Source organism: Ochotona curzoniae, unplaced genomic scaffold (assembly GCF_017591425.1).
Source record: "Ochotona curzoniae isolate NIBS_2020 unplaced genomic scaffold, NIBS_Ocur_1.0 contig_4064, whole genome shotgun sequence".
NCBI classification, from domain to species: domain Eukaryota; kingdom Metazoa; phylum Chordata; class Mammalia; order Lagomorpha; family Ochotonidae; genus Ochotona; species Ochotona curzoniae.
In genome coordinates this window covers 6,687,287-6,710,466 of record NW_024466107.1, presented here as the reverse complement: position 1 = coordinate 6,710,466, position 23,180 = coordinate 6,687,287, and the positions used below count along the sequence as shown (strand labels likewise).

The 23,180-nt window shown below is 43.5% G+C and overlaps 1 protein-coding gene across 2 annotated transcripts; it reads left to right on the top strand.

Moving 5' to 3' along the window:
• The first annotated feature begins 608 nt into the window (after window positions 1-608).
• Window positions 609-21,018, top strand: SLC35B3 (solute carrier family 35 member B3). Of its 2 annotated transcripts, none has more exons than XM_040984130.1 (10): window positions 609-690; window positions 4,961-5,254; window positions 7,655-7,776; window positions 12,751-12,905; window positions 14,198-14,305; window positions 16,887-16,984; window positions 18,343-18,435; window positions 18,863-18,974; window positions 19,811-19,880; window positions 20,778-21,018. In XM_040984130.1, exons 1-10 carry the CDS (start codon window positions 619-621, stop codon window positions 20,926-20,928), a joined length of 1,275 nt encoding a protein of 424 aa, XP_040840064.1. In that variant the 5' UTR covers window positions 609-618; the 3' UTR covers window positions 20,929-21,018. The 2 variants fall into 2 exon arrangements, with proteins under 2 accessions (XP_040840064.1, XP_040840065.1); XM_040984131.1 differs by having other exon boundaries at window positions 684-767.
• The last annotated feature ends 2,162 nt before the right edge of the window (window positions 21,019-23,180 follow it).

Here is a 23,180-nt window from a genome sequence, read left to right as displayed (position 1 = left end):
CTGGGATCTTCCCAAGTATTGTCCATCTTCATCGGAACAATCGCACCACTGCTTCCTACACACAACTCGTCATTCTTCTTAAAACAATCTCTTCTGGTGTTCACCTACTTATCTCGGGGATGGCAGAGGCAGCTACCCCCATCCATGGTAAACGCTTCACAGTCTCAACGAGTCCTCAGGCTTTGGACTTCTGTGGGGAGCTGCAGTAAGCAGCTCTGTCAGTAAGCAAGGCTGGCCACGGGGCTGTTGCTGCACGCCTCATCACAGCGCTCATCACAGCGCCCATCACAGGGCCAGGAGGCAGGTGCTCCGGGGGTCCACCTTCCACAGCAGAGCCGGGCTCGGGGCTGTCCACATGGCCACCTCCCCAAACGTCAGCCTGCAGAGCTCCCTTCCCTCCTGAGGACCTAAGAACCGGGGTACGAGGCCACTGCACCCCAAGGAGCTGCACAGCCAGCTTCTCCTCAGGGAGACCGGGGCCGCGCCAGTCGCAAAGCCAATCCTCCGGACCCGACAGAGCATGCGCGAAAGAGCGACCAGCACCGTAAGGGGGCGCGGCCAGGAGCTTGCGCAAGCGCGCCGCGACACATAGGCGGAAGTGGCGCGGGGGCGCGGGGGATGCTGGCAGCGGTCGGGGACGCTCTAGCTCCGGTGGAAAGTGCTGGAGGAGGAGACGAAGAGGAGGAGGAGGTGATGGCGACCGGCCTGGGGAGGGGGAGACGCTCCGTTTGGCTGAGACGCCACCCGGGCTGAGGTCACCCTTCCAGGTGCCCTACTGATGGGAGTCGGGGGTGAGGCGGGGAACGGCGTACCCCTTGTTTGGGACCCAGACCCTTCTGCCCTCAGACCTTTTCCCATGGAGACTAAGGAGTGAAGGAACAGATGCGGGCGGAGTACAAGCAGTGGGCGGCTGACTGAGACATCAGAAGACTGGCACGGTTTCCAAGAAGGAAGGAGTATTTGCTGCCCCAAGCCGGGCCCTCGTGTGGGGCCATGGGGCCATCTCCAGGGTCTGTGAGGTACAGCTCTAGGTGTGGGGACCCATGGACCATCTCTAGGGACTGTGGGCTCTAGGTGTGGGGACCCCTGGGCCACCTCCAGGGTCTGTGGGGTACAGCTCTAGGTGTGGGGACCCATGGGGCCACCTGCAGGGTCTGTGGGGGTACAGCTCTAGGTGTGGGGACCCATGGACCACCTCCAGGGTCTGTGGGGCAGCTCTGAGTACCCATGGCACACGTTTGCACTGGAAGACTTCGTGGTTCAGCTCTTCGCGATGGCCTTTGCCTCTGAGCACGACATGATTTGTTCTTTCCGGGTTATTAAGTTTGCGTCCCTCGAGTCCTGCACCACCTTAACTGTCTTTGCCTTGGAATTCACCCCACCAGGTTTTTGTCCTTCCAACTGAATGTTGGAAGTAGAAATTGGGGTGATTCAGTATGCTAATAATGTTTTGCATTCTCTTTCATGGTAGGGTATCAGACATCTACAATTGTTTTCTCATTAAACATCTTTGTAAGTGAATTAAGATAGACTGAATCTCGAGCGCCGCAGCCAGTATTTGAAAGGATTTAGTGCCGTTTGTCCTGAGATGCTTCACATAGACGTTACATCCTAATTATTGCTTTCGAAAGTGACCTTCAGAAGTGAGCAAACAGTGCCTCAAGCTCTGGAATGATCTGTGTGTAAAGGAAGAAGGCAGTATGATTTTTCTGTTTTATAATCTTACCGTACAGGCTAAACTGGTGTCCAGGCTGCCGTTAATTGAAACATAATGGCAGCATTGTTTGAGTTGTAATATTGCCTGTGACACAATGTGGACAGAGTAGAATTTTTTCGAGTGTCCAACCTGTAGGGGTCAGTTCTCATCTCGTGCCCTTTTGTGGTGCTCTCTGCTCAGGTTGATACGCTAGAGAGGAGATAGTTTGTGCCACAGGAGAGGATCCCCAGTCAGTCTTGTCACCTTGCTTGTGTCCTTACACGCTCAGTAGGTGGGAGAGGCTTCCTCTGACAGGTGTTCCTCACAAGTTAACTCCCTGTGTCAGTTGAGGAACAAACTTCAGGCAGTAATTCATATATTTGAGACTTTTATGTTCGTTTCAAGGCTGGTTGTGGACTTCTAAAGTAACATTGATCATTTAAAAGTAATTTTAATGCTTAATTAAAAAAAAGAGAGATTTACTTATTTTTCTTGAAACAGTTAAAGAGAAAGAGGAAGGAAAGAAAGAGACCGCTCTTCCATTTACTGATTCACTCCCCGAAGGGCCATGACGCCAGAATTGGAGGCAGGAATGTGGGAGCCAGGAGACTTTTCTAGATCTCCCATGTGGGTGCAGGGTCCCGGGTCCCAGGGACTTGGGCCGTCTTCAGCTGCTTTCCCATCCCCTAATGAGGGAGCTGACAGGGAACTGGAGCAGCCGGGACAGGGGATTCATTTGCTAGGCCAGCACTGTGCCTTTATTTGTTTCTCAGTTGCATCACAGCTAGGATTGTGCGGTCTTTTACTTCATAGTTAGTATCATGAGTGTTTGAACTGGACAGGACATAGCTGCCGTTTGGGAAGACAGTTCCGGGGCCTCGGAGGCCTTCGGCGGATGTACTGCCCGCCTTGTGATGTTGTGATGTTTGAACTGCGCTCTCCGAGTACAGGCTTTGTGGTACAGTTGCCTCCAGTGAGTTCATTGTCGTGTTCATTCTAGATGTTTTGTGGGAAATTTGCAGCTGTCCAGGGACAGAGAAAGATCATTTAGTGTGAGTGAGTGTTGGGTACAGAGTGGATGCTGGGTCACAGGTTGTGCAGAGAAACGGGGTTTCAGCTGTGCCATTCAGGTTCTGTAAAGGTATTTTGAAAAGTCCTGGAAAAATGGAACTGAAAGGTAAGCTTGTTTTGGTGCAAAACTTTTTAGAATCCATGGATTTTTTTTTTTAGTAAGATATATTTTCCATGAACATTTGGATGACCCTTTATATTTTCCCCCAACTTGGACGGGGGAGGATTATGGACACTGAAGCTGAGCTGCCCTACCTGGTCAGCGACACCAGGCTGGGAGAATATCCCCAACAGAGGCAACAGAGGCGGGGTGAATTCCACCTCCCCGTGTGTTCCAGGAAGGGGAAATGGGTACTTGAGGGCTCCACTGGAAGAAGCAGAAGGGGAGGAAATGTAGCAATCTGTGTGTGGCTCAGTTGATTGGAATGTCGCTCTGCCTTCACGCATAGGCAACACAAGTACAGCAGTTAAGGGTCCGAGCTGCTTCTACGTTCAGATCTCAGAGTGAGTGTCTTGACACAGTGAGCTCGGCTGCTGCTTGCTTCTGGTCCAGCTGCTTGCTGCGAGGCCTGGGAAGGCACAGAGAATGGTCTGACTACTCGGCGCCTTCCAGCCACATGCTCGCTCTGGAGTCCTGGAAGGAGCACCTGTCATGGGCACAGCCCTGGTCATGCACTGCTCTGGGGAAGGAACTAGCAGATGGAAGATCTTTCTCTCTCTCTCTTCCTCTAAAAAAGCTGGTTACCAAAGGAGAGAGTGTATTCAGACTTACCCTTTTCAGTCATTAGCCCTCAGACTTTATGGTTTCATTCTCATGAGAATTGTTGAGACTCTTAGGCAAGTGCTTTAATCGTAAGTTTGTCCTGTTTTTCATAATTCTGCAGTCTTTTTTTTTAAGATTTATTTATTTTTATTGGAAAGGCAGATATACAGAGAGGAGGAGAGACAGAGAGGAAGATCTTCCACCCAATGATTCATTCCCCAAGTGGCTGCAACAGCCAGTACTCGCTGATCCACAGCCTGGAGCCAGGAGCTCTTCCAGGTCTCCCACGCGGGTGCAGGATCCCAAGGCTTTGGGCTGTCCTGGACTGCTTTCCCAGGCCACAAGCAGGGAGCTGGATGGGAAGCGGGGCTGCCGGGATTAGAACCGGCGCCCAAATGGGATCCCAGTGCATGCAAGGCTAGGACTTTAGCCACTACGCTATCGCATTGGGCCCTGCTGTCTTTTTTTTTTTTTTTTCTTTGAAAGGAAAATTAGATTTATAGAGAGAAGGAGAGACAGAAAGATCCTCCATCCTCTGGTCCACTCCCTAAGTGACCACAACAGCAAGAGCTGATCCGATCTGAAGCCAGAAGCCAGGAGCCAGGAGCCAGGGGCTTCCTCCTGGTCTCCTGCAGGTGCAGGGGCCCAAGGCCTTGGGCTAACCTCCACTATTTCCCCAGACTACAAGCAGGGAGGTAGATGGGATATGGAGCAGCCAGGACACGAACTGGCATCCATATGGGATCCTGGCACATACAAGGTGAGGATTTAGCCTCTGAGCCTTTGCACTAGGCCCAATTCTTCAGTCTATTCAACCTTCACATCAAATTTATTTTTTTCAAAGTGATATAGATCCAGAGAGATATTTCACCATTGTCTGTGTAGTTTGGAAAGTTTTTACACGGACTGACGAAATCTTTTTTTCCCTCCTTTTTACATCCCAACAACTTTACCTGAAACGATTTTCTTCAAAGGGAAGACAAAAAGATTTAGCCTAAAATATACTGTCGTTTCTGTGATCTCTGGAAAAAGAAAACTAGCTTTTTAAGTGACATAAATCTTGACTTTAGAAAACTTAATTGGGTAATGTGTTAATGTATAGCGAGGCATCACCACACAATTACTGGCCTTCATGTTGAGAAAAAAACTATTATAGCCTTCAAAAATTACATACTTAAATGAAACGTAAAGGTTTGCTTCTTTCTTTAATGACATAAATTCTGAGTTAGCTTTTGGTTTGTTATGGAAATAAGTCTGAAATATATTTAATTCATACTACTCTTTATCAGTTGGAGGGAATTTTTTTTAGCAAGTAGGCCTTTCGGTTTCGATTTGAAAGTGGAATGAGAGCTGACGTTGGAATGTAAGTAACTGAAGCGTGGTTCCTTCTGATTCCATGTTTTGCCTTCATTGCTGTTTTCTTCCCGTAGGCCTTGGCACAGCAGGCCAAAGAAAGGCTGAGTGAAAGTGAGGAAACTGACAGAGATAACCTTGGAAGCCCTGCATGCAACCAAATAAGAACCATGGATCTCAAGTTCAACAACTCCAGGAAATACGTGTCTATCACCGTGCCAACCAAAACGCAGACGATGTCACCGCACATCAAGGCCGTGGATGACATTCTAGTCCTTGGCATAAACCTCAGCAAATTTAACAAGCTGACTCAGTTTTGCATATGTGTTGCTGGAGTTTTTGTATTTTACCTGATTTATGGATATTTACAGGTAAAAAAAAAATGTATTTGTAATACTTTGATTATACCCCCATTAAGGACCCCGGGGGGACCTGCTAGCACTTTGACCCTAGCTGTTTTTTCAGTCACAGGGTTTCAGTTGGTTCTCAGGTGTGATGAGCTTCTCAGTACAGTGACAAAAAGGACTACTTAAACGTAAGCCTTTAAAAAGCACATTACATTTCGGAGTTTAATATTTTAAGTGGGAAAATTATCTTTTGATTTCAGTATGTTCAAAGATAAAAATGGCAAAAATCAGAAGAAAACAGCCTTGGGCTCCTTTGAAATCTGTGACATGATTGGATTTATTTATCTGGTGTGCCAAATTGTTAAATACAATAAAAGTTTATTTTTAAATAAATTTCATCATGTGGGAGAATTTTTGAAATTTGAAAGAAGAAAACCCTTGTAACTTTCTTAAAAACACAGATGATATTTATATGGAAATCCTACATACTGTATTTTTTTCATTGTCTTACAGAGGAAATATGAAAACAAGTGTGAAAATGGGGTAGTAATTTAGAAAAAATAAAAAGCTGTATGGATTTGAAAAATCAGCAGGGGGGTGAGGAGTGGGAAAAGGAATGAGAACGTTGGCCACCCACTGGGCCAGGAGTCAGGCACTCCACCTGGCTCTGCAGGGTGGATGGCACTCCTTGGCCCCACCGCCTCCCCCGGACGCTAGCAGGGAGCCGGACTGGAAGGAGGGGCTTCTGGGACGGTCCTGGGCACTCCCCCTTGGGATGCCAGCATTACAGATGGTGGTTTACCTGCTGTGCCACAGTGCTCACCCCATGACTTTATTTTTTTAAATAGGCTAAAAGAATCCTATGAGGATTATTAATGTAAAACAAAACCACAAGTCAGACATCTTTAACTGATAACATACAATAGCATGATAAAAAAAAAATATGGATTGGAATTTGTTGCTGATAAATAGCTTTTTCTTTCCAAATAGGTTGGGAACAAAATTAGCCATTCCAAAGAAAAGTGATTTAGAAATTGGCTGTCCTGACTTGCCCTTGCCCATTTAGGCCGTCTACAGAGTGAAGCGGCAGATGTCCTAACTCAAATACAGAAGTAAATAAATATTTTTAAAAAGTACCCGTAAGACTAATGTGGCATAGCCACTTAAGCTGCCACCTGCAGTGTCAGTATTCCACTCTAATGGAAATCAGTTTGAGTCGAATCCAGTTGACTACTCTTGCACCTGGAAAAGTGGCGGAAGATGGCGCAAGCACTCTTGCCCACATGGGAGACTCGGATGTTGCTCCAAGGCCCTGGCTTTGGCCCGGCAGCTCAGCCATTTGGGGATGAACCAGCATGGATGAATTCTCCCTCCTCCTCCTTCCACCTCCTCTCCCTCTCTCTTTCTTTCTCATAACTCTACAAATAATTTTTGAAGAAAACAAAATTTTACCCTAAAAATTTTCATGAAATTTTCTACTGGCTTGGAAATCAGCTTAATGTATAGATGCATAGATTGTTAATTACATGAACCACTGTGAATTGTGCTTGCAAGTTTACCACCTTGTGAAAACTGACCGACAAACGCGTATCAAAATAGTCCAAGGAAAACGGTGAGTTTGGTAATGCAGACACACAGAGGAAAGTGTGGTTTATTCAATTCAAATCAAACCAGAGAACATAATTAGAATGTCTGTTAGCAGCTTAAGAATGGCTTGTTAATAATTAATGTTTCATAATTTATGTTCAGGCAAATTCACCATTCTCTCTACAAGGAACAATCTATGGTTTAAGAATTTTAAAAAGCAGCATGGTCAGTGTGAACCGACTGTATTCCTGTAGAAAAACAGCCCTGAGGTGATGGACTTTTTGTCCTAATTTTTGAAAACTTGCTTTTACTTTTGAGAGGGAGAGAGCTTCCCGCAGCTGGTCCCCAGGCCTGGACTTGGCAGAAGGCAGGAGCTGGGAATTCAGGCCTTCGTCTTGGCCGCCCACGGGTGCAGACTCGGCAGCAGGAGCCCCACTCCTTGGGCGCTCCACTTGGGCTTTCCCAGATCTGAGATTACCAGCTGGGCCCCCAGCGCAGGCACCCCACGTGCCAGGGGCCCTCCCTGATCACAGCCTTCTAAGAGCAAGATGCTTTTTATATAGCACATGAGTTCTTAGGCCACCCACCTGTCTCGTCATTAATAAAAAGGAAAAGGCAGTGTTTCTTCATGAAGTTACTTGCTTGCTTTTCCGCTGATTTCTCCGTCTGTCTGTTCTTTGGAATGAGCTTGTGTCCCGCGTGAACCATGCGAAGCCTGGAGTGCTTTGATTTTGGTTTGGTTTAATGTAAGATTTCCTTTCTTTAAAATAGCATGTCTATTGTGAGGAATTTAAGTCCTCTGCTCTGAGCTTGACAATGTCCGTGTGTCTTTGGCAGGAGTTAATATTTTCGATGGAGGGGTTCAGGTCCTATGGCTGGTACCTCACCTTGGTGCAATTCGCATTTTACTCCCTATTTGGCTTCATTGAGCTTCAGCTTATTCAAGACAAACGGAGAAGGTACGTGTTTCCTCTTTCCTTTTCGATATTAAGTTCAGCTGTATTCATTAAATTTGTCATTGTAGACCTAATGAATTTGCATGAAATCAACATTTCCTATTAACAAAGCATATAAATCACTAATATCAGTATGACCAACTTAGTAAAAGTGTTTAACATGCTGGATGCTTCTTTATACACTGAAAAGTGAGATCCTGTTTTAATATTATAAAAATTATAGCTGAGGTTCAACTTATTAAGGTCTATTTTGCCATTCAAAAAAATATATTTTTATAAATCTCATTAAAATAGCATGAGCGGGACAGATTTGCAGTACAGAGGACATGATAGTGGTGAATTACAAATCTCTTCTTGTGGTCTTCAGAGTGTGAAATTGATGTTCTGTGGAGTACGTTGCCTCTTAAATCTAGTAGGAATATTTTTAATTTCAGGGGAACATATTTTATCATCAAAACCAAAAGAGCTTGTGTGACAAAGTCTTTTAGTAGTCATTTTCATTTGAGCAAAATCTTAATGTATTGTTAACATGCAGAACAATAGGCAGAAAAAAAAAGAGCAAAAAAAAAAAAACCAAAATAGTTACCAATTTTAGTATAAAGTTTTCTTGGTAATTGTAACATTGGTTGTCTTTCATATCCTTATCTGTGTGTATTTCATATATGTATTCGGCATTTGAGATGTAATAAGAACTGTAGTCGTGCCATTCAGTCTCCTTTGATGCAGATGTTTAATCCTTTACATTTTATATAGCGCTCTTCCCCGCCACCTGCACCGTTTTTTAAGTATGACTCATTTAGGAAGCCTGGTTGGCAATGTCTGCATGCCAGTTCCCACATAGCTTCCTGCTCATGTGTCTCCTGAGGCAGCCAGCGAAGGCCCATTTTTCTGGGACCCTGCCACCCAAACAAGAGACCAGAGTGGGAGTTTCTGGGCCCTGGCTTTGACCTGGGCCGGGCCAGGCTGTTGCATTTGGAAATTGAATCAGTGGCTGGAAACCTCTTTCTCTCTGTCGCTCTGCCCTTTTAATAAACAAGTCTTGTTAAAAATAGCTTTGAATTTTATATTAAAATATCTACAGTTTTCTTTTTGCTTTATTTTCATTTTATTTGAGATAGGGGACAGATGTGGAGAGATCTCCATCTATGCATTCACCCCCCCCAAATGCCCAGAGCAGCCAGGACTAGGCTAGGCCAGGGTCATGCTAGGCAAGGGCTGGACTAGGCAAGGGCTGGACTAGGCAAGGGCTGGACTAGGCCAGGGCTGGGTTAGGCCAGGGTCATGCTAGGCCAGGGTCATGCTAGGCAAGGGCTGGACTAGGCCAGGGCTGGGTTAGGCCAGGGTCATGCTAGGCAAGGGCTGGACTAGGCCAGGGCTGGGTTAGGCCAGGGTCATGCTAGGCAAGGGCTGGGTTAGGCCAGGGTCATGCTAGGCAAGGGCTGGGCTAGGCCAGGGCCATGCCAGGCCAGGGCTGGGTTAGGCCAGGGTCATGCTAGGCAAGGGCTGGGCTAGGCCAAGGCCATGCCAGGCCAGGGCTGGGCTAGGCCAGGGCCGTGAGTTCTGATCTCAGTGATCGTAGTTGGCAGGAGGTACTTGAGCTGCCATCTGCCACTATGAACTGTTGCAGGAAGCTGGGTCAGAAATGGAGGAATTGGTGCTCCCAGCAGGCATTCCAATACAGGATTCAGGCTCTCAGGCTGCAGTTGAATCACTGCGGTAGATGCCTACGTACCCACTCTGGGGGAGTTTTCCTGCCAGTAGGTCCCCAAAACCATGGAGCAGGGAGGTCAAGAACCACTATAGACATTCAGGTGAAGCATGTCCATTGGTTTTGTGTGTGTGTGTTTTGAAAGTCAGATTTTACAGAGAGGAAGAGAGAGACAGAGAGGAAGATTTTCCATTCCATCCACTGATTCATTCCCCAAGTGGCCAAAATGGCCAGAGCTACACCAATCTGAAGCCAAGAGCCCAAAGTCTTTTCCGGGTCTCCCACACGGGTGCAGGGTCCCAAAGCTTTGGGCCGTCCTCGACTGCTTTCCCAGGCCACAGTGAACTAGTTGGGAAGCAGGGGTGCTAGGATTAGAACTGGCACCCATATGAGTTCCCAATACGTGCATGATGAGGACTTTAGCCGCTAGGCTACCTACCATGCTGGGCCTCATGTCCATTTAATGTAATGGGAGCACAAGCTTATGTAGACTAAGAAAGGGGAAGGCATTGGTAGGGGGGCATCTCCTGACAGTCCTGCCACCCGACAACAGCGCTGTAATAGGCTGGAAGGCACAGCTAACCCTTATGCCCTCCATTCATGTCACATATCATGCCCACCAGATAGCAGGCAGAGATCCAGGGCAGTCTCCCACAATGCACCCCTTTTGATTTTATTTACTTTCGTTGTTCTGTTTTGCCTCCTAACTTCTCTTCATTGCCACAAAGTTATTGTAGTAATTTCAGTAAAAATATTGAAATCTCAGAATTCATCTTCACTGTTTCCATACTCTGGAACTATAAAATATAACAGTGAGTAGTGGGTTTGAGGCAAGCTTTCAGGACTAGTAAGGACGCCTGCTGACTCACTGTTGCAAACCACTGGGCTTCTGGTTGCTTCTCAGTGATCTGGTGCTGTGTATAGTAAGTGAAAATGATGCATCTCCTGACTTGCTACACTTCAAAGGAAGCAGACGTACCCACCGCCTGGGTAAAACCCACAGTGGGCACCAGCCTCTTGGCCCCGGTGATAGACTAAGTGATAGATAATAGAGCTAAAACAAAATAATTTGTGTTTGACTTAAGCATAAATAAAGGAATTCTGGCAAAACACTTGTAGACTTGTCATTAGTGTAATTATGAATTGGAACTTGCTTTTGCGGCACATTTCTGAGAAATCCTTAAAGTCACCTTACAATGAAAATAGGCCTAATCACGCACGTATTTGGTTTATTTCTGAATATGCATCCATTTCCAATTTAAGGACTGCCCTTAAGACCTTTAATTAGCTCTTTACTTATTGGGGTTTTTTTTTCTTCCTACATGTATGTGAAGACCATTGAGCTAGATAAAGAACAGAATTCGGACTTGGCAAACACAGGTTTGGGTCTGGGATTGCCGGTTACTAGCTGTGTTAGGTCCACAGGGAAGGAGGCTTTTGAAATTTTCTCTTTAGTTTGATTTTGAGCATCAAATTATACAGTGTGTGGTAACATACACTGTACACTGTTGGTGCCCTAATATGCTACAGATGTTTTGCCATAAATTTCCCTGTAACTTTATTGATTACTTTGTTTTTAATTGCTTCGGAAGAGGGTTGGCATTTTTTAAATAACATTTTTTCCCACCATTTTTGCAAAGATAAACAGTTGGGGTGGTACATAAAGGAGAAGAAGGGTGTGCAGCCTAGAAGGTGTCCGGCGGGATCTGGCTTCTCACTGAGCCGGTGAGGAGGCAGAGCCTAGAGCAGTGGAGCTGAGGCTCTCCGGGAGTCCAGTGGCTTCCGGCAGGATCTGGCTTCTCACTGAGCCGGTGAGGAGGCCGAGCCAAGAGCAGTGGAGCTGAGCCTTTCTGGGAGTCAGCAGCAAGCCGCTCTCAAGCTGGGACTCTGTGAGCTCGGCCCCAGCTACTCCTCTCTGCACAGTGCTGCTCTCCTGACCTCCGTGGGAGCTTCCTGCCACTGTTTACTGTTTACCTTGGGGGAATTGTGACTCCCGCAGCCTCCGTGGCCAGCTGGGGCTGCGGTGCTGTCCCATTCCACTGAGGCTCAAGTCCCAGACAGCGAGAAAGCGTGTGACCTCACTGGTGGATCCAGGCCTGCCGAGTCATCTCCACAAGGATGTTCAGTGTGGATTCCCGCCTTGGCACATACATAGAGAAGGCCTGAAAATTAAAACATAAGTGTAAAAGGATGCATTTTAATTGCATTTTTTTCAGTAAATTATTTTACTTTATACCTGCTCATATAAGGCATGAAAGAATTTTTGTTGGCTAAATTGAATTTTAACTAACATGCAAAAAGCAGATTACATCTAAGAGTACTTTAAAAGGTTTGTGAAAAAAAAATATTGACAAATGAGTTTATTTTAGGAGAAAAAAAAAGTGAAGCCGTGTATAGATTTTGCACAGTAGACATCTCCCATGTACTTCTTGAAAACCCATAATAAACATATACTTCAAAAAACTTTTTCATTGAAAGGAAGCTTAATTTTTAAATGTGTTTTGCACCAGCTGTTTGAGACACCCTCAAAAGCAGCATGATCACGGTGCTGTTGGATAACGGCAGGAGGTGCTGCTGTATTACACCACGCCCAACATTATTTTAGACCATTCTAAGTGAGCATGTGTTCACATCAAAAGATGCCAAATTAACACTCACTGCTGAGAAATGTGGATGGGGCCAAAGTTGAAAGGTTTGAGATCACAAGGAGAGTTGGTTATTGCAGTATTTTCTAGAACACAGAGAGGGTGGCCTGTAAGATGCCGGAGCATCAGCCTGTACGTGTCCCTTTCTGGAGACACTGCTCTGGTCACTCCAGCAGAATGGGTCGATGTATTTTTTCCTAATGTTAGATGGGAATGTAAAGGAACAGAAAGTACATCAGACTTAGAAAATGCACTTAAAAGCACAGTTAAGGTGCCTGGAACCATGAGAGAGGCCAGTGTTTTTAAAAAAAATTAAACACATTTTAAAATTCAATCCAAATGTAGCTAGAATTATTTTTAAAAAATCAACATTTATACCTCCTGTAGCAATCAAAGTTTGTCTCTTCATATAACACTTTTTCACTTAGTTGAGACTTTGCATTTATGTAAACTGTGATTTTTATAAGCATTATTTTATTCAAGCATACAATGTTACAACCTTAAGGATAGTGGTATTTTGAGAAATTAGAAAAGTAAATAGACATTTAAACCTTGTAAACACACTATCTTACAGTAGTATGAATCGGGTCCCCAAATGAAGGTTCTAAAAATTGTCTTTTACAGAATACCAGGAAAAACCTACATGATAATAGCTTTTCTAACTGTGGGTACTATGGGGTTATCAAACACTTCCTTGGGCTACCTGAATTATCCTACCCAAGTCATCTTCAAGTGCTGCAAATTGATTCCTGTTATGCTAGGAGGAGTTTTTATTCAAGGTATAGTAATGATATATTTTCATACTATTTCAAACTTGTAGGCTATGTTATGAGCTCTAGCATTGGGAAAAACATTCAACTTCCGTTAATACATTTGGTGAACAGTCTGGCTTACCTGACAGTTTTGATAGTTTGCCCGCAACATATCAAAAAATCACGGGGATATCTCAGAGCTGTCTTAGTATCTGAAACCAACATTTTGAGCTTGGGAAAAAGAAGAAGTTGGTTTTGTAATTGTTGTGATTTTTCCCACTTTGGAAGCTACTGCTTTTGCAGCATTACTGTATTTACACATTCAGAAGTACCTGGAAGTGCTGAGTGCTCCCATTCACCTGTTCTTTGGAGCGCCACATTCTCTCCATTACACAGTGCTCTGTCTCAGGGAAAAGCGTGGTCCGAGCAGAGCTGCTTCTGTGACTGACCCTGCTGGCTCACTGCTGCCTCGGGGCAGGCTGCGGTGCAGGCTGGACGGAAGGCGGCTGTGGGAGCATTCACTGTGCTGAGGCGTAGCTGCTGTTCATGTGTCACTCGGGATCTCACACCACCTGCTCCTGTGCTAAGCATCACATCCCCTCCCAAAGCCTTTATGTCATCAATGGGAGTGTGGTGTCAGCGAATCACCACGGCAGGGTTACTAGTCTCCCTTTGCCCTTGCTAGAAATCTTACATAGCTTCCTAAATGACTTCGGACACATGTGATACAAGGGGGCTTCAAAAAGTTTGTGGGAAAGTGGAATTAAAAGATAATCTCTTTTCCCTGAACTTCTTGAACTCCCAGTTATATTTCTTTCTAATGCTTTAAAAAGTTACACTTTATGTTTTAGTTTTTAAATACAGATTAGTGAAATAAATTAGTTCTCATTTACCCAGAAATTATCTTATATCTTGTGTTTAAACCATTGTGTAGATAGTTCATTACCCTGGTACAAAGGTTATGCTATAAATGTAAAAACAAGAAAATGTTTCTTATTAAGAGGCATGAATTTCAATGAAATTTTTTTAATGTTTGTAGATGTACGTTTTTCTTGCCTTGAAATTTTCATGAAATGCGTGTGTTGGTTTGCTGTTGTGACAGATACAGTGGGATCTTTGCTGTAGCTGCGAAGACCTCCTGGCGCCCACTTCCCTCAAGCCCTCTGTAGCTGTCGCAGGCATTGTCCAAGGGCTCCTCTCGGGGGTCTGGCTTTGGGTGTATGAAACAGATCCCTGCTGCTCCCCGCTCTGCTCTGCTGGGGTAAGCCTGGCTCCAACACTCGCCTGACGGGCACCTCCCTTATGTCTGTCCCGGACAGGGAAGCGCTACAACGTTGCCGACGTGTCTGCCGCTGTGTGTATGAGCCTAGGCCTGATATGGTTCACCCTGGCCGACAGCACCATTGCCCCGAATTTCAACCTCACAGGTAGGGCTGTCTGCTCTTCTGTTACCCATGCTTTAGTGAGTCCTAAGCAGTTTTGACATTTCCTGAGAATTTTAAATGATAGGATTGTCACGTCTAACCAAAGGCTTCAGGACTTTGCATGGGAGCTTGCACTCCGGAAGTGAAGCCATCTTTTGGCACTCTTGGGTGTTGACATGACGGGAGGCTGTTTGCCCAGCGAAATCCATAGTTTTCTAGTAGATGATAAATGTTTAATCAGCTGAATTAGGCAGAAATTATAGGGAAATCAAAGCAGCAGTTTTCTCCCCTTTTTGAAAAACACTTTGGGGTACGCACATTCAGTTGTCATTTTCTTAGGGAAAGCAGTAAAGATATGCTGTACTTCAACAAACAAAAATATTAAAGTTTTTAAGTTTTCCACTATAAGCTAGTTTTTCTCATTGTACATTTTGTGAAATTTTGTTAATTTAAATTTCAAAGACAATAGATTCTACAGTGTAGTTAGAAATATCTGAGAATTTAAAAATAAATGGTAAAATCCTATGTTCTGAACGCCTTTAGAGATATTGGGGGTAGTTCTTTGGTTTACATTCAGTATGATTATCTTAATTATTGGAAGAAATGTACTAATATTTTAACTTCATGGCAGCCCATCTCCTAACCTGACAGAAACAGTGTGTGAAGTATGTAAGTCTTCAAAGACACTCAATGAGCAACAACATCGTAATAGTAACAGCGTCTGTAAAATAGTTACTTACACAGAAGAAAAACCAATTGTGAGAAATGAGGAAAGCCATTCACATCGGCGTCACCTTTTTTCCTAACACTCTCCTGCCAGTTGTCAACCTTCCTCACTAACTTGGTTAAGGAGGTCGGTTCCCGGGTGGGAGTGCCTGTTCTGCCTCAGAGAAGCCGAGAGGAAGCCGCTACCTCCGCTCTTTGCACTTGGGCACAAGCATGTTCTGCTCGGTTTTAGGGAAAGCTTACAGTTGCCAATGTTTTTAACCAGGCTAACATTTGTCAGGAATACTTTCCCTTCCCTTGGCAGAGGTTAAAGAGAATTATGCTTGGAAACTTTCTTTTTCTATTTAGGAAAAAGCAGTTTTAGAGAAGGAACAGAAACTGCAATGAGAAATGCATGGAGCTTTGACTGAATCACGTGGAAATACAACCTGGCAAAAATGCCCAGTCCCTGTGTTTTGGCTTTTTTTTTAAAGATTTATTTTTATTATTTTTTTGATTGGAAAGGCGGATATACAGAGAGGAGAGACAGAGAGGAAGATCTTCCGTCCGATGATTCACTCCCCAAGTGAGCGCAACGGGCCGATACTTTGCCGATCCGAAGCCAGGAGCCTCTTCCGGGTCTCCCACGCGGGTGCAGGTTCCCAAAGCTTTGGGCCGTCCTCGACTGCTTTCCCAGGCCACAGGCAGGGAGCTGGAAGGGAAGCGGGGCTGCCGGGATTAGAACCGGCGCCCATATGGGATCCCGGGCGTGCTAGGCGAGGACCTTAACCACTTGCGCCACCGTGCCGGGCCCTGTGTTTTGGCTTAAAAAGGGATATTGAGGCCCAGCATTGTGGTGCAGCAGGCGCGGCTGCCCCTATGGTTCTGGCATCCCAGACAGGCGCCAGGTTCATGTCCCAGCTGCTCCACTTCTAATCCAGCTGCCTGGGAAAGCAACAGATGAGTGCCTCAGTGCTTGAGTCCCTAAAAGGCTCCTGGCTCAACTGAGGGCATCTTGGGGGAGTTGCCAGGGGGTGGAAGAGCTCTGTCTCCCCTCTCTGTTAATCTGACTTTGAAGTTAAAAAAAAAAAAAAAGTCTAGTCAGGTTGCATTCTTAAAGGAGTTTCTGGAAGCTAAATACCTACTCATGACTACTGAATTCATTGTTTTACTAATACGTGCAAAGTAACACTGAGTAGAGATGTGTGGGCCCAGGAGTGTCTCACATAGTGAGCATTCTTGTTGCTGGGACCCAAGTCTGCCCCCTGAATTGACTTGGCTTCCGTGCACACCTTGTACCCAGCATGCAGGTTCTTTTATACGGCACGGCTAGTGGCCAGCATTGCAGCTGTCCTGTGGGGAACTTTTCACTCATGGTAGCCGCTATGATGGTGCTCAAGGAATTTTTAATTTTGGAACATGGTAAAGACCAATTTTTGTGTTAAGGATGTTCAACCTACAGAGCTTTTTTCCTTTTTTCACCATTCCTCTTTTTTGTTTTGTTTTTTAAACTGCCTTTGATCCCAATAGATCTTTGAATCTTCAAGGTAGTTCCATTCCACTGGTTTAACGTGCTATTTCTTTCAAACATACAATTTTGTGTAAAAGTAGAAGAGTTATTTAACATGATATTGAAATTCAGTGCTGGAGACAGCATTAACTTAGTGTATGAGTGTTTGTGTGTGTGTGTGTGTGAGAGAGAGAGAGAGAGAGAAAGATTGTATTGTCCCTGTCATTGTTACAACTGGCTGTGGAGAATACTCAACCATGGAGCAAATATGGCTGAAGACGTGCTTTTGCTTTTTGTCTCAGATTTCTTAGAAACCTTGACTGTTGACCATGGGTTCAGTCAGGCACTTTCTTTTCTGCCTCCTTGAAGGTGTGGTGCTCATTTCCCTGGCCCTGTGTGCGGACGCCGTCATTGGGAACGTGCAGGAGAAGGCAATGAAGCTGCATCACGCTTCGAATTCTGAAATGGTAACTAGTCAGGCCGGACAGTGGGGACACACCTCATTTTATGAAACAGTTATATTATGCAAAACTCTGATACAGCATCTTTCTAAGTTTTATCATTCTTCTCATGGAGCAACTGCTACTAGTATTGCTGACAACTGATTATGTATTTGATACACTTTTTCCCTGTTGGTTTAGAGAGACTTTGATTTATTTTTAAATCCTGTTATGTCATGCCCAGCTCCTTTGTGTTTGGGGTTGTTTTTTCATGTCATTTGGGGTTTTTTGTGTACTGCAATGTAACTTTTTCTTTATGGCTTTTGACTGTGTGTTTCATGGTTGAAAGAACTTTACCAACTCTGTGACTTAAAATAAGAAATTACCCATGTTGTTTACTAGTTTTATGATTTTCTTTTTTCTTATATTTTGACCCAATTTTGAAGATTCTAAAAGTGTTTTTACTGCTCTATGACTACTCACTTGTCCCAATGCCGTTTTGAATAACCATCTTTTCCAAAGATTTGTAAATCTCTTCCTTGTTGTCACTGCTTTCTGATCCGGGGCTCGGAGTTCTGTTCTTTTGAGTTTACTTTTGCACCAACAGCTTGATCTCTCATGCGCCTTGTGTCAGCATTAGCCACCAGTGTCGCTTTTGTTTTTCAGAATATTGCTACCAATAGTTATTCTTGGGTATATGTAATCCCCAGGTAGACTGGAAATCCCTTTGATAATGTGGCTGGTATGACATTGAATTATAAATTAACTTAGGGAGATTGGCAGCTGTGTACTTGGTTGTTTAGTGCAAAAATAAGGTGTGACTTTCCTTTTATTCAAGTGATATATAATTTCTTGTATACAGAAAAGTTTGTGTGTCCATGTGTGCACATGTGTGTCCAGATGTTCACACTATTTTATCACCAGTCACTTTGCTGGACGTTAAAGCATACTGAATTAAACATACATGAGTATAGTGCTGTTCTTGCCTATTCCATTAACAGGTTTAATCTTGGTCAGGAGTTCTCTTGATTCTCATTAATCTTTCTGGATAAGGTAATAGTAGCCTCAGGGGGAACTAAGGAAGTGGTTCTATAGTTAATGTGTTACAGAGGCTAAGATGGTAGAATCTGTCGTAACCTCAGTCCATATCATAGCTTCCCCGCCTCTTCTTCAGTGTCTATGACGTTTTGGGGCCATCTAAAAGCAGGCTGTGACTCACACAGGGCACTAGCAGAGAGTATGACTCACAGCAGGTGTTGAAGGCTGCTGGTACTGCCTTGAGTCTTGCCTGTAAGGAGAATAGACTGGGAGAAAAAGTGTTTGAAACCCTGTGTTTACTTTTCTTTGTTGGTATTTTCCTCCCACTTTGTTTCTGTCCTCTTTAGGTTTTGTATTCGTATTCAATCGGCTTTGTGTACATCTTACTGGGTTTGACGTGTACCAGTGGATTAGGCCCTGCAGTAACATTTTGTTCGAAGGTAAATACTAATGACATTTTTTAAGGAACATTCCATTAAAGAATTTTCTCTATATTTATAATTCTAATTGTTCAAAAATAGCTGTTACTAAGAGCAATTTGGTAGCACCTTTAGGATAATTAATATAGGACACACATTATTTAAGAAATGAGTTGGTTGATATGTACCTGATTTTATCCTTGTTGTACTCTGTAGGTTCATTTTTAGGCTATACACGTGTAGAAACTGGAAATTTTATTCTCATTATTGTTACATTAAGTCAAAGCCAAATAAGGATCTTTGCATTATCAGATGGCTTATTATTGCATAAAAAGTTGATTTAAATCCCATAGTTCTATTCTACTGGTAATATACCTCAGGGTTTGTTTTGCATTTTTCTTTAAAAAAAAAAAAAAGAAAAATAACAACACACTTTTATTTGTTACAGAATCCAATTCGGACCTATGGTTATGCTTTTCTTTTTTCCCTCACTGGGTATTTCGGAATCTCCTTTGTTTTGGCTTTGATAAAAATCTTTGGTGCACTTCTTGCTGTCACAGGTAGGAGGGATTTACTTGCCTAAATGAGGGAGTGACCTTTGACCTTTGCTCTGATTCTCTTTTTTCCAAACAGACAAGGACCTCTTCATTGGCGTGTTCCATATGTCACCCATTTAGCCTTTGGCTTAGCGTGTTTGTTTCAAAGTTCTAAATGAAATGATGCTTGATCTTCTAATTTTGAAAGTCTAATTTTAAAACCAAGTAATTATGTTTGTCTAAAGAATAACTTTTACATAGATTTAAGGACTTTCTATTAAAACTGATGGGATGGACGCCTCCAAAGAAAATACTGCCCATTTAATGAGTGTGACAGTAGGGTCTGGGCATGGGTGAACCACACAGTCTGCCGGGACAGCAGCAGCTTGGGGTGGAGGGACGGAACTGTGATGGAGAGAGAGGCATGCAGGTGCCTCTGACAGGGACAGAACTGCAGCTGTAGTACTCTGTGTTAACACAGTCCTGTAAAGAAGTTTCTACAAGTTACTCATTGTCATAGTCAGAGCTGACCACTGTTTGATACTGGCCTGTCCTTCAAATTGCTCTTTTGAAAGAACCGTCACCGTGCTTAGGAAAGCCTCGGTTTCCTGGGACTGCCATGGACTACTTGCTGACGGTGGTCCTTTAACCTCCACCTGTTTTAATTACTTGATCTCTGTTCCCCACAAGGCTGTGTGTTCCAGAGTAGTAGGAATGGTGACTGTGGTGTTTGGTTGGTTTTACACTGTCCATTGTTTCCTTGGGGCCTGATCTAGATTCTGATATAATGTCCCCTAAAACTATCGGGATGAAAAACATTGTGTAGTAGCGTGTCCTGATGAGCCTTTTTATCTCTGCAGTGACAACAGGAAGAAAAGCAATGACCATTGTACTTTCCTTTATATTCTTTGCTAAACCATTTACATTTCAGTAAGTATTTATAATACAAATGCTTAATTTTTATTAAGATTTACTTATTCTTAAAGATTATTTTTATTGCAAAGTCAGAGACACAGAGAAGAGGAGAGACAGAGAGGAAGATCTTCCATCCCCTGATTCACTCCCCAGGCGGCTGCAATGGCCGGAGCCAAGCCGAGCTGAAGCCTGGAGCCAGGAGCCTCTTCCGGGTCTCTCACACAGGTGTAGGGTCCCAAGGCTTTAGGCCATCCTGGACTGCTTTTCCAGGTCACAAGCAGGGAGCTGGATGGGAAGCAGGGCTGCTGGGATTAGAACTGGCAGCCAAATGGGATCCCAGCACGTTCAAAATGAGAACTTAGCTGCTAGGGTGCTGTGCCATGCCCAGATTTCTTGATTTTTAAGATGCTGTGTTTTACATTTCCTGGTTTTAAATAACTTTAATTTCAGTTTTCCTTTTGGTGCTAAGTGTATTAATTTTTACATAACTTCATTTTGCTGTTAAGCTTTGAAAAAGTCCTTTCAGCTTGATCTTTTGGTATTTATCGATCTGTTTGGATACTTACAAATATCAAATTTGTTGTTTATTCCTCAAATTTGTTGTTTTACATTCTTAGCTTGCCTGTCTGGATCCCAATCCCATTGCAAATAAGAGTAATGTGTATGATGTTGAGGTAAATGGGTCTCAGCCCATTGTCTAGCCTGTCTCCTTGCAGCTCATGCTTCTAACAGTTATGAGTTTATTTACTGCCACAAAGGGTTTAAGGTGGGAAGTATTCCATAAAACAGACCTCCAGTAGCAAAGCTTTATTTTGTGAAAGAATTATTACAGAATGATCACCAGATGTTGTGGTCAGTAATAGATGGTTACTTCGTTAATTTTAATATTCTTTTCTTACTTGTTTCTTCTAGGTATGTATGGTCTGGTTTATTGGTGGTTCTTGGTATATTCCTCAATGTTTACAGCAAAAATATGGATAAAGTAAGACTGCCATCTCTAGTTGATCTGATCAACAAGACGGTAGACGGAAAAAAGCCAAGGACGTTGGCACAAACTGTGTAGGCGATGATTCGTGCTGACATGGGATTTTTAAGGGAACAATCCTTAGTTAACTTAGTTAACTAACTTCCCAAAGGGATTTAAAAAGAACAACACTCCCAAGGGTCTGAGGGCCTGTGTCCTGCGGACGGCTTCCACACCGGCTGGTTTGTGGCAGCAGCCTTTCTTCAGAACCCCTGTCGGTTCACCTTCTGAAGCAATCCGGAGAGCTTCAGGAAAATGGCAACTTGGCAGACGGAAATTCCTGGCATTTTCTTCAGAGGTTCCCTGGGAACAGACCATGTGACAAGACTACTTGGATGCTGTTACGCATGCCCGAGAAGCTGGTGTGGGACAGGATATCTTCACTCACCCTGCGTGGTGGTGTTTACATTGACTCTCTGTTCTAAGAGTAACTGGTGGTTCTGAGTCTGGAGTGACAGCATTCATTAGAAATAAACCTAATCTGTGATTTTTGTAAGGGATTGTTTTTTTGTTTGTTTGTTTGTTTTTGGTTTTTTTTAGGTTTTTGTGATGAAGTTGGGAATGAAGGTTGGTGTGACAATCCAGATTGCAAAACAAATTTTTTTTCTCCTAATTTAAAAATACTCTAGAGAAAAAAAATACTTTAACTTTTATGAAGAATAATGGCAAGACAGTAAAAGCAGGCACTGCGTCGTGTAAGAATATACCACAAGGACATCTGGCTATTGCTCGTGAAATACTGCAAGATTTTTTTAGTTGAAGAAGATGTAATTTATCTTATTTTTTAATAAAATATTACTAGCCAATGTCATGGTTTTTATAGAAATTAAAATTACTTTAGAAGCTTAAAGGTGAAATAAATTTAAGACATATAAGTAGATTTGAGAAGTTTGGGTCATATTTTATGGGAAGCTTGTAAAAGCAAAAATTCCTTCAGTTTTAGATGCTGAGAATTTAAGATCAAAATGCCTGCGGGTTCGGCGTCAGATGAGGACCAGGTTTCTAGCTCCTGTTTGGCACTGTTGGTGTCACAGTGCACAAGGGGTGAAGGCCTCTGTTTCCGGCTCTCTAAGGGTCAGCCCCTCCCACTGCTGTCACCGTGGGGGCTGGGCTTCACGTATGAATTGTAGATGACCACATGCCTCCAGACTGGACTGATGTTACTTTTGTAGTCCAGAATCTGAACTCCTGGTATCCTTTTTTTTTTTTTTTTGAATTATTACTGCTGAATTGAAATGAAAATCCTATTAGTCTTCATTTTTCAATATAAATAACATTGGTTCAGAAATCTTAGCATCTGCATTATCAGTTACATTTATGTCCTGTGACTATAACAGATGAGATATTTTATCTCTCTCTTAAAATGCCGTTGTATTCTGATGGATAATTTAACCTGTTCTCCATGTATATGAATAATGAATACCACGGCAGCCTGTGAAAATCTAGCACGAAGAACCCGACTTTCCATATTTTCCATTTGTTAAATACTATGTTTTTCCCCAAGTGGCAATCTAAAGTTTTTGTATTGTAAGAATGACAGAATCCTTAGTTATATTAAATTGTGCTGCCTTAACCTCTTCAGACAATAAGGATTTGTGTATTTAAAAAAAAAAGGAAAAGAAATTAACTTCGCAAAATCCTTGATGAAAAACAAAATTGACCTGTCACATTTTTCTGTATAACCTTTCATGAATCTTATCTCAATAACTGAAATAAGTTCCAGTAAGAGGATTAGAAATAAATGGAACTTCCCGTGAGGATAGAGTGAGAATGTGATGTGGGTCCCTGGCAGGACACAACAACCATGTTGGTTATATTTGGCTGATGTTGATTCCATGGAAACTGGATGCTGTACAAAAGGCAGGTACCTAGAGCAGGGAGTAGGCGAGGTCAGACGGAGGCTGGTGACTTCAGCTCCTTTTCTAATTGCCTTCTTGCCAAGTTCTTGTGCTAGATTTCGATTCCCTAGCATTGCCATGGGGCTAAGGATTCCGTACCCTCAAGCTCCCAGGTTTTGCTGAGGGTGCTGCTCTGTGAGGATTGCCGTGGAAATCAAGGTTGTAGCAGGTGTCTTCAATGTCAGGACATCTCAAAAGAATTACCTGACTTGCTTCTCAAACTCCTCATTCTGTGGCTTCTGTCCCTATGTAATCCCTCTCAGAGTCTTCTCTGTTCAAACCCAACAGACCTCTAGCATCGGAGAGTCTCTGGTCCACGTGAAATCTTGAGTTGTTGTTTAAAGGTTAATATTCATTACTTTCTCCATAAAAATCTTTATCAGAAGTTAGGAT

Excerpts from the sequence above, each read along its gene's own strand:
- SLC35B3 (XM_040984130.1), top strand. The coding sequence starts at position 619 with ATGCTGGCAGCGGTCGGGGACGCTCTAGCTCCGGTGGAAAGTGCTGGA. Across the intron at positions 14,306-16,886 it reads CCCGAATTTCAACCTCACAG|GTGTGGTGCTCATTTCCCTG; the intron begins GTAGGGCTGTCT and ends GCCTCCTTGAAG. Across the intron at positions 18,436-18,862 it reads CAGTAACATTTTGTTCGAAG|AATCCAATTCGGACCTATGG; the intron begins GTAAATACTAAT and ends TATTTGTTACAG.